Raw genomic sequence first — 11,250 nt, forward strand, 5'->3', positions numbered from 1 at the left:
AATTAATATATTTGGTTAAAATTCGTTTCTTTTGTAAGAAAATCTTAGTTAAAAAGTTATTTTTTTAAATACAATCGTTTTTATGTTTTTGTTTAAAGATTTCCCCGTTTGGTTAAAAATTAATATACTGTGTTAAAATTAAAAAAAAAATTGTTTCGAAGTATCCCTTCTGTTTGAAAAGTCACCTCGTTTGTTGAAAATTTATTATTTACGATTGCGTATTCAAGTATTTTGTTAGAAAATTATCGTTTTTTGGTTGAAACTTTATTTTGCATTTGAAAATTGAACTATTCTAATCCAACATTCTCAATCTTATTTGAAAACTCATGTTTTTTCTTAAATTAAAATATTTTATTAAAATTTGGTTTCTTTTAATTGACATTACATTTTTTACTGAAATATGAACTGTCCTATTTTTGTTGGAACTAAATCATTTTTAATTAAAAGTTTATCTTTTTTAGTTGAAAATTGAAGTTGAAACCTTTTGTCGAAAATTCGAGTATTTTCTTGAAAGTTGATCGTAGTCGGTAGAAAACTAATCGCATTAGTTGGAAATAGAACTGTTTTGTTAAATCTTTATTCATCTTCTTGAAAAATTCACAATTTTATTGAAACTCAGTCCTTTGGGAATAATTATAAATCCATTAAAATAGTTAAAATCTGTTTTTTTTTCTCGTTCAAATTTTAAAAATAATTAAAGGTAAATTATATTATCGTTATTTATTCCAGTTTTCTTCCTAATTTTTTTAAAAATCTTTATAAATTTTCCAGAACATTTACAATCATTGAAGATTTTATAAAATACTTCAATTATTATTTTTGAAATTCTTGACATCTTTGCAAAAAGCAAAAATCCTTTAAAGTCCCTGAAAATTGTTTTTGAAAATTTTGAAATTCGTGGCAATATTTTTAAAGCACTTAAAGACCGATGAAATCTGTTTAAACTACGTGCAATATTTATGAATCCTATAAAATACTATTGGAATCAATCAACTCTGTGGAATTCCTTAAAATCCCTTGAAATATTTTACAGAATTGGGAATCCTTAAAAAATTCTTTGATATCCCTTGAAATTTTTTTAATCTCTTGAAAAACTTAAGAATCCCTTAGAATACGTGAGAATTTTTGGAAATCTTCAAAATCATCTGAAGCTTGAAGTCTATGGAAATTCCTGAATATTCCTTGTAATTAATAAAAATTCTATTTTAAGTAAATAAAGAAAACATTCTTTTGTATTTTCTCCATTTTTTTAAGTCTTTCAATATTTTAACATTTCTTATTTCTATATTGATTTTCTTATAATTATTTTCCATACATTCTTTTGAGTATCGGAAAAAAATTATAAGAAATTTATTATAGAAAAATTAGTACAGACCTATACTGAATTTAATATTTTGAATATAAACAAATTATAGTTTAATTTATACAAATTTATATATAATATAATAAAAAAATTTAGATGAAAATTGTTTAGTTAAAAATTTAAATTAAAAATTTGTTTTTTAATTTACAATAAATATTCAATTGTCAATAAAATTCCAATGGGATTGGATGGACATTTTTTAGAATTAACTGTTATAAAATGGAACGAGAGTCGCATAATTTTCGATGATTTTTATTTTTATTTATTGAATTAAGTAATATTTCACCACATATTATCTAAAATTTAAGATTGGCTGACACTTCTTATTATCATAATGTAAACATTCCAATCAACATAATATCTGCTCATGTTGATTTTTCTAATCCGCACCTGCTTTTTATGTGAAGAATTTAAAATAAATTGTTATGTGCGTTGATGTATCTTTATTCATATTTCATCTCCTTTTATTGAATATTTAAATAGTTTGTTAAGAAATAATTTTTTCAAATTAAGCTTTTTGGCTGAAAGTTAAACACTTTATTAGAAAATTATCTTTTTGCTGAAAAATGCATATCATCTTGTTTAAAAATGCATATCTTTTGTTTGAAAAGTTAAAGATTTTGTTGGAAATTCGTCTTTAATATTAGAAAATATACTTAAGTTAAAAATCTTTTTTTTATTGACTTTGGTTATTTTCTATTTAAACTTAAAATGATTTATGTTTGAAATATTAACTGTTTATTTGCTTTAAATATAAATATTTTTGTTTGAAACATGAGTTATTACTTTTTTTGTAGACAATTAATCTTCTTGTTTATAAATTCAAAGACTGAGTTTAAATTTAACCTACTTAGTTAAAAATGTATTCATTTTTTATTAAAAATTTATCTTCTTTACTGAATTAACCGATTTTGGATTCTAAATTTAAATTATTTTTGTTTAAAATATCTACTGTTTTTTTAAATTGAAAACTTTTTTATTTTAAAATTCAACGATTCATCATTTCAGTTGAAAACTTCTTTTTTTTTTATAAAAACAAATTAACTGAAAATTCAATTATTCCGTTTTTAATTGAAAATTGAAACTTCTGCGTTAAACAAAATCTATTTTTAAATGTAGGAAATTTAAATTAGATTAAAAATTGCAATTTTCAATCATTTTTAAGGTCCAAGAATCAAGTTGAAGGGGATTTGGCTGGTTGCGTTTTTATTTTTATTTCTTCTGTTTTATTTTTGTTCAAAAATTGTTTTCTTTTATAGGAAATTTTCTTTTAAAGAGGATCTTTCTTCATATTATAATAGGGACATTTTATAGTGGTTCAAATTCGAGCGTTACATTTTTGGTTGTAATTTTATGAATTCTGAACATTAAAATTTATTTGATTAAAAATTCATCTGTTTGTTTAAAAATTTTAATGATTGGTTGAAAATCAATTTTTTGTATTGAAAATTATATTTTTTAAATTGAAATTTCAATTGTTACATTATTGGTTCATAACTGATCTTTTTTATTTAAAAATTCAAATATTTGGTTCAATAATTAAATTATTTTATTCAAAGGTAATTTTGTTGTTGTTGTTAAAAAGTCCTTTATTATATTTTTCTCTTAGAATTCATCTCTTTTGATTGTAAATTTAACTATTTAATTAAAAATTCAGATTAAAATTGTTGAACATTTAAATTTCAGATGCAAAATTCAATTTTCATTAAAAAGTGGTCTTTTTGCTTAAAAATTTAATTATTCTTTTTGCTAAATGTAACTGATCGAGTCACGCTTACCCCGAAAGGGAAATAGCCTAATGTTATGATAAAAAACAATAATATCTGATAATAATAAAAAGACTATGGTGTGGTAAAATTAGATTTTATTTGTTTTATTTTTCACCCATCATTTTCTAGAAAAATGTCTGTGAAACATAAAATTTATTCACAATTTTTGAAATGACAAATTCAGAATTTTTTAAGTTTATCGGTATTTGTACTATTTATTAATATACATTGAGTAAAGGGTTTAATTCTTCTAAATTGTTGTTAAAAATATTAAGATAAGGCATTCGACACAAAATGAAAGAAAGCAGTTTTGTTATAACTTATGAGCTATATTTTCAAAATGATATGATATGATATGAGGTGTTTAGAACGCAATTAATTATATAATTGCTTGATAAGAAAGTGCAAAGCTATTTTAATCTCTTTAAATTGTGCTATGTAAATAAATCGTTTATTCTAAAGACTCATGACGCAGAATAGAACAGGCTTTAGTATACTCTGATGGAACATCGGAATAATTGTTAGTTTATTTCTTCTCGAGATTAATTACAAAGCAGTTTTTTTTTAATTCGTGAAAATGAAGATCGTTCTTGGTATTTTGTTCCTGTCGATAGCAGTGTTTCTCAATTCTATTGGTAAATATAATTGTTTAAATATTTCTAATCAATCTAGTTCTTTCCGAGAATCTTTCCATTAGTTTAAGTTAAATATTTGCAACTGTTATATTTAAAAAGGCTCTTTTATTAAAATTTTCTGGTTTTAAAAATTCATTCACATTATTTCGAAATTATTCTTCTTAAATAGATTTTTACATTTTAATAAATGATGAAAATTAATAATAATTGTCAAGTTAACACTGTAAGTTAACTGGTTATATCATTCAAAATAACTGATTTAATTAGTAAAAATTAATGATTTGATCAATGACAGTAACAGATCAAATAATTCAAAACTGCTGATTTTATATTCAGACTATATCTTTTTTTGTTGAAAATTCGACCATTTAGTTTCTTTTTGTAAAGATTCATAATTTCGATGAAAATTCGTTTCTTTTGGTTTGAAAATACGCTTTTTAACTAGAAATTTAACTATTTTATTCTTTGTTGAAAATTGATCTCATTTGCTTAGGAAAATGTATTTTCTTAAAAAATCGTTCTTTTGTCGAAAATTCATCTTTTTGGTTAACAGTTTTATTATTTCGCTAACAATTTCATTATTTTGATGAAAATTTTATTTTGTTTTAAGAATATATTTTTAAACTAAAAATTTAACCATTTTATTGTTGGTTAAAATTTTATCTTTTTTGGTTAAAAACATTTATTTTTTGGAAAATCACATTTTTGTCATGAGATTAATTTTTTTGGTTAATAATCTTATTATTACGCTAAAAATAATGATTTTGAAGAAAATTCATTTTTTTTGTTTTGTTTAAAAATATATTTTTTTAATTGAAATAAAACAGAATCTTTTTGGTTCAAAATCTTTTTGGTTCAAAATTTTATTATTTTGCTGAAAATGTAATTTTTTTGATACATTTTCTTCTGGTTTGAAAATACATTTTTTAACCAGAAATTGAACTATTTAATTGAATTTGAAACATCCTATTTTTCTTTCAAATTTTTTCTTTTGTTAAAATTTTGAAGATTTTTGGCGATAATTAAATAATTATTTAATCCATTTTAGTTGAAATAGATTGTTTTTAATTCAACTTTTCAGGTTAATAATTAAGCTCGCATCCAAAAAATTGGTCTTTTTGTCTAAAAATGCATTATTTGGTTGAAGATGGAACTGTTTTTCGTTAAAGTTAAATATTCCAATATATTTTGTCAACTTTAAATTTTTTAAAAGTTTTGTTGTACAGAATTTGTATTTCATGAAAATTCATATTCTTTTTTTAATCAATTCAACTAATTTATTTTTAAAATCACAATTAAAATTAATTGAAAATTTTCCTTTTTGGGTTAAATTGTACTTTCTTTGAATTTCAGATTTATATATTTGTGGGTTCAAATATTAACTGTTTTCGCTTTAAATAAAAAAAAAATGGTTTGCAAAATTCAAGTATTTTTTAGAAAATTCCTATTTTTTTTTAGTCAAAAATACATTTTTTATTGAAAATTCGGACTATATCATTTTTGGTTGAAAATCCGATTATTTATTTTATTGTGTAAAGATTCATAATTTTGATAAAAATTCGTTTCTTTTGATTTCAATATATACCTTTTAACTATAAATTATACTATTTTATTTTTGATTTTGATTCGTCTTTTTGGTTAACATCTTAGTCTCTCATAGAAAATTTAATTATTTTAATAAACACTGTTTTTTTTTAAATTACAATTTCTTAAATAAAAATGAAACTATTCTTTTTGAAACTTTGTTTTTCTTTGCATAAAATTTATATTTTTGCTTAACAGTTTTATTATTTCTCTAAAAATTTAATTAATTTAATGATACTTCTTTTTTTTTTAAGTATATATTTTTACACTGAAAATTTAACTATTTTATTGTTTGTTAAACTTTAACTTTTTTGGATGAAACATTTAATTTGTTGAAAATTTACATTTTTGGCATGAAATTAATCTTTTTGGTTAATAATTTCATTATTTCGCTGAAAAATTAATTATTTTGATGAATTTTTTTAAACTATATTTTTTAAACTATAAATTAAACTATTTTTGTTGTTGTTGAGCATTGATCTCATTTAGCTAAAAAATCAATTTTTTTGGTTCAAAATTTTATTATTTCGCTGAAAATTAATTCTTTTGATACATTTTTTAACTAGAAATTGAACAATTTAGTTGAATTTAAAACATTCTGATTTTCGTTCAAATATTTCTTTTGTTAAATTTTGAAGCTTTTTGACGATGATTAAATAATTATTTAATCCATTTCAGTTGAAAATAATTTTTTTTTGAAAACTTAACTTTTCAGGTCAAAAATTAAGCGGTTATCTAAAAAATTTGTCTTCTTGACTAAAAATGCATTATTTGGTTAAAGATACAACCGTTTTTTGTTTGAAGTTTAATATTCCAATATATTTTCCAACTTAAGTTTTTTTAAAATTTTTCCTGTATAGAATTTGTATTTTATAAAAATTCATATTCTTTTCTCAACAAATTCAAATAATTTATTTATAAATTCAATTCAATTTTTAATTGAAAATTTTATTACATCGTTTTCAGTTAAAAATTCAACTATTCGATTAAAATTGTATGTATTTTATTGACAATTTGTCTTTATAATTAGAAAATCATTCTTGGTTCAAAATTGTTCTTTTTCGATCAATTGTAGCTTTTTTATTTTGAAATCAATGTTTTTGTTTGAAATTTCAGCAGTTTGGTTGAAAGTTGAACTATTTAGTTGAAAATACATTTTTTAGGTTAAAGATTCATTATTTTAGTTCAGAATTAGTTATTTTTTTGGTTAAGAAAAATAATTCTGTAAATAGAAATTCAACTATTCCATTTTTGATTAAAAATTGGTAAAATATTCGAAAAATAACTTTAAAAAAATTCAATTTTAAACCATAAATAGAACATTTTCATTGAAAAAATTGTATTTTTAAACAAAATAAAAACGGATTTTCAACGAAAATTCTGAATCGCTAAAAAAAAGATATTAATTTTTAAGAAAGTAGTAGAACTTTCCTCCAAGTATTTAAATTTTTTTGAATAAGGAGATAAGCTGTTAACGAAAAATGTAATCGTTGATATTTCTACCCAAAAAAATTTTATTTTGAGTAGAAAAATATTTAAATTCACAAAAAAAAAAAAATACTTTGGAACCAAGAAAATTTTTTTTCTACGAATAAAGATTAATTTATTGTACGAGTAATAGCCTCTGGCTGAATAAGTGGTTTAGAATTATTTAAGCTGTAACTGACGCTGATTATATTAGCAAAAACGTTCAGCGGAAGATAATCTTTTAATTATAAATTTTATTGCTTGGTTGAAAATTTAATAATTTAATTAAAAATACATTCTTCTTGGTTAAAACTTTAACGTCTTTATTGAAAATTGGGATTTTTGAATAAAAAATTCAACTCTTTTCGTAGAACGTTAACCTTTGGTTTAAAATCCATATTTTTTTGATAATAAGTCAAATGAAATATTTTTGGGATAAAACCTATTTTTTCTTAAAATTTGTCTTTTTAACTTGACAGATCATACTTTTTAATAGAAATATTGCAGCTATCTATCTTGGCCTTGTTTTGAATCGTAAATTGAAACCTTTTTGGATAATAAATTCAAGTATTTTTGTCGTAGAAATTTTACTTTTTAATTTAAAAATTTTAATTTTTGAGCAGAATTTCCATTTTTCTTGAACAAAAATGCAACTGTGTGGTTGAAAATTTAACAATCTTGTTAAAAATTTATACTCTTTGGATGAAAATTTAACAATTTTTTGAAGATCTTTTTAATCATTCTGTTTTAGATGAAATTTTACGATTTTTACAAATAAAAATGCAAATGCTCGGTTGAGAATTCAACTTTGTTTTGAAAATTTGTCTTTTTGATTTTAAAATTCATCTGCTTTCAGGAAATATTCATCTTTTTTGGATAAAAATGCAACTGTTTGGTTCAAAATTCAACAGTTTTAGTGAAAAGTCATATTTCTTAGAAAATTTTTACTGCTTTGTTGAAATTTGAACTATTTCGTAGAATATTTACTTTTTGTTAAAATTTAATATTTTGTTATTGCAAAGAGATCTGAAATCCTTTCTGAATAAAATTAAACTACTATTTCGTTAAAAATTGAAACATTTCGTAGAAAATTTATTTTTCATTTAAAATCACATTTTGGTATTGAATATTGAACTGAAATCTTTTCTGGATGAGAGGTTAACTTTAAAACAAAAATCTGTTCGTTCTTTTATCAAAACCCCAGTAGTTTTTGTTAAAAATATTTACCTTTTTGGATTAGAAATTTCCTTTTTTTTCAACGGAATTAATCTTTTGTTGAGAAATCCATATTTCGGTCTTAAAAAGTCAACTGGAATCTTTTCTTGATGAAAATTCAGCTATTTAGAAATGTTGACGTTAAATAAAAATTCATCTGTTTTAGGAGAAATCTAATTTTGTTTTAGATGAAAATGCGAACATTTGAAAGAGAATTCACTCATTTGGTTAAAGGGTAATTTTTTTGTTAAAAATTTGTCCTTTTGGAATGAAAATTCAATTTTTTGCCTAGAAAATTATTTACTTGTTTTGAAAATGTATCTAGTTTAGTAGAAATTTTATTTATCCAAATAAAATCCAACTTTTTGGTTAAAAATGATTCCTCTTTGCTTGAGCATGCAACTATTTGGTTCAAACGATTTAGTTACGTTACTTTGTTAAAAAATTACTTTTTTAAAGATTTATATTTTGAGTTAAAAGTTTATCTCTGTTGTTGAAAGTTTAACTATTTTGTTGCCAATTCATCTTTTTTAACTGAAAATGTAACATTTACATTTTTTAAGATTGATTTTTTTTTTAGTTTAAAATTCATTTTCTTTGTACAAAATAATTTTTTTAGTTTGAAATTTCATTTTTGTCTGGTAAGAATCCATCAGTTTAATAAAAGATTATTTTTTTCTGAAAAGTCACATTTTTGTTTTTAAAATTCAAGTTTTGTAGAGATTATTTGTCTTTTGGTTTCAAGGTTGAATAATTTAAATAAACTTTATTTATTTCTTGAGTAAAAAATCTTTCTTTGTTGAAAATTCGTCTTTTTGTTTTTAAAATTCTTTTCCTTTTGGTATAAATTTAATCTTTTTTGTTTGAAATATAAACTACGACACCTTTTACTCAGGAATTTATTTTTGCAGTTTGAAAATTCAACTATAATGTTACAAATTGAACTATATAATTGAAAAGCTATCTCCTATAGAAAAAATATATTTTTTAATTAAAAAGAAATAAATAAATTCGAAAATTTTCAAATTGTATCTGATATACTGTTTTACTCTGTTTATATAAACGATTCTATGTAAAAAGTATTCCCAGATTAAAATGCTGGCATTTGAATATTATTGATAAAGGAGCATGAAAAATAATCTGAAAAAATCAGGGAATTTAAAAAATGAAATTCTCAGACCCCCTAATTCTTCTATCAATAACTAGCAAAACATTTCTGAAAACTAAAAATTAAGTTAGATTGAGAAGAGGGGTCTGAAAGTGGGCCTATAACCTGTTACACAATTTAAGTACGTCCCTTGATTAATTGAAACTCATCTATTCATATTTCTGTTTACAGAATTAAGTTCCGAGGCCAGCCTGGTGCCTATTGATTCTAATGGCAGTGATCCTTCGTCTACTGTGCATAATCCTGCGCCTACTGTGCACAGCCCTGCGCCTACTGCGACTAGTCCCGCGAATTCTCATCAGAATAATCAGGCTCATCAGCATCCTGACCCTGCTCAGCATGATCAAAATATTATCAGGAATCCTGCTATTTTTTTTTACGTAGATGAATTTGGGAAGCATCGAATAGAACCAGGACGTTATACAGTAGGAATTCATGATGATCGTATTCGTGGAATTGTCATTAATGGTCGGCTTTGTCGTGTGCTTGGTTATCTAGGCTATGGTGTTGCAGTACATTCAAGAACTGGCGTTCCTCATATGTTTGATTTTCAGGATAATATTACTTTTGGCCAGCGAGCTGAGCATACTCCTGGAATTTCTTTTCGAATAGCTGTAATTACTGAACGATATTTTAAGTAAGGGACTGTACTTGAATTGCGTAACAGCCAAGGGGGGGGGGGCTTCCTTCTGCGAGGGCGTCCTTTACGGCAAGTGGCCAAATTATATTTAAATTTACACTTCATACATTCTGTGCATTTTTAAATAATTGTTTATTTCAATTATAGAAATTCGAAAGAATATAACAACCATTTTTTTAATATTTGAACAAATAATAAAACCTAATATTCTATTATTATGAGGAGAGGTAGATTCTGCTAAAAGCTTTATGGCAATGTTTATATAATTAATTTTTTTGCTTTCACATTTATTTTAAATTAAGCATGAATTGTTCACGAATAAAAATTGTTTAAACGTTGAAACGACGTTTTTAAGAAAATTTACTACTCGAAATCATTCAATATTATGTTTAATTCCGAATTTTTAACCCAATAGTTTTCAATAGATTTCAGTGTGATTCAACGGATTTCAACAATTTTCAATTTTAAGAGAATACTTGAAAGGCTTTTAAAAAATCACATAAGATTTTCAAAATAACCAGAAACAAATCTCGAAGATTTGAAGACAATTTTAGGGTAATTTAAGTTAGTTTAGAAGATAATTCCGAATTTTTTAATTTAAGAATTAATAAAAAACATTTTAATACTTTCAAAGATTTCTAAAAATGTATTATATATTGAAATTTTTCCCGAGGTTTGAACGGTCCCAACAGTCTTATAAACTAGTTTAAATTTTTCCTAAAATTGTGTAATCTCTTCTCAAATAAAAAAAATTTATTTAAAATTGTCTAGATTATTTTTTTACATATCTGAAATATTCCGAAATATTTTGGCTAATGAAAAAGTGTAACCTTATGGATTAATGCCGCTACAAGCTGCTATTATACAAAAAAATGTTCTGACGTTTGAATTTATAATGCAGTGCATAATGCTTTCCAATATTCTAAACGAAGTAATTTCATCGAAATTACTTCGAGCAGAAAATATAGATTCAAGTTGTGCACTTAAAATCTGAAACACTGCAAGGAAACACAGTAGAACCTTGATTATCCGAGGTAATGTGGGAAGGAGATAACTCGGATAAGCGAAAACTCGGAAAATACGGAGGAACTACAAAATTCAGAAGAGTAATCTATTTTTGATATATTTTAAATAGAAAAATTAATATAAACATTTAGCAAATAAAAGCAAACAAATTGCGAATGTGCATTTATCTTTATGGTAAAAAGTTTTTTAGCTGTAATATCTGTTTTATTAATGATTCTCCGTATTATCCGAGCATACACCTCGGTTAATGCGGAGTGCTTCGATGAGACCCGTTTCCTCGGATAACGCGGAGCCTCGGATAATCTAGGGCCGAATAATCAAGGTTCTGCTACATTAAAAAAAGTATAGACTTCAATATGAAAAGTGTAAGGGAGACAATATAT

At 23.4% G+C, this 11,250-nt stretch overlaps 1 protein-coding gene and 1 long non-coding RNA gene across 2 annotated transcripts in view; one reads left to right on the forward strand and one right to left on the reverse strand.

Annotated features, from left to right (window-relative positions):
- LOC117174788 overlaps positions 1-8,153 on the reverse strand; it is a 40,397-nt gene extending 32,244 nt beyond the window's left edge. Inside the window, exon 1 of the long non-coding RNA XR_004467362.1 lies at positions 8,046-8,153. This is a non-coding gene — a long non-coding RNA (uncharacterized LOC117174788). The remainder of the gene's footprint in view (positions 1-8,045) is intronic.
- On the forward strand, positions 3,596-10,012 carry LOC117174787. The gene is made up of 2 exons (XM_033364155.1): positions 3,596-3,767; positions 9,373-10,012. Exons 1-2 carry the CDS (start codon positions 3,710-3,712, stop codon positions 9,840-9,842), a joined length of 528 nt encoding a protein of 175 aa, XP_033220046.1. The 5' UTR covers positions 3,596-3,709; the 3' UTR covers positions 9,843-10,012.
- The last annotated feature ends 1,238 nt before the right edge of the window (positions 10,013-11,250 follow it).

Source organism: Belonocnema kinseyi, chromosome 6 (assembly GCF_010883055.1).
Source record: "Belonocnema kinseyi isolate 2016_QV_RU_SX_M_011 chromosome 6, B_treatae_v1, whole genome shotgun sequence".
Classification (NCBI taxonomy): Eukaryota; Metazoa; Arthropoda; class Insecta; order Hymenoptera; family Cynipidae; genus Belonocnema; species Belonocnema kinseyi.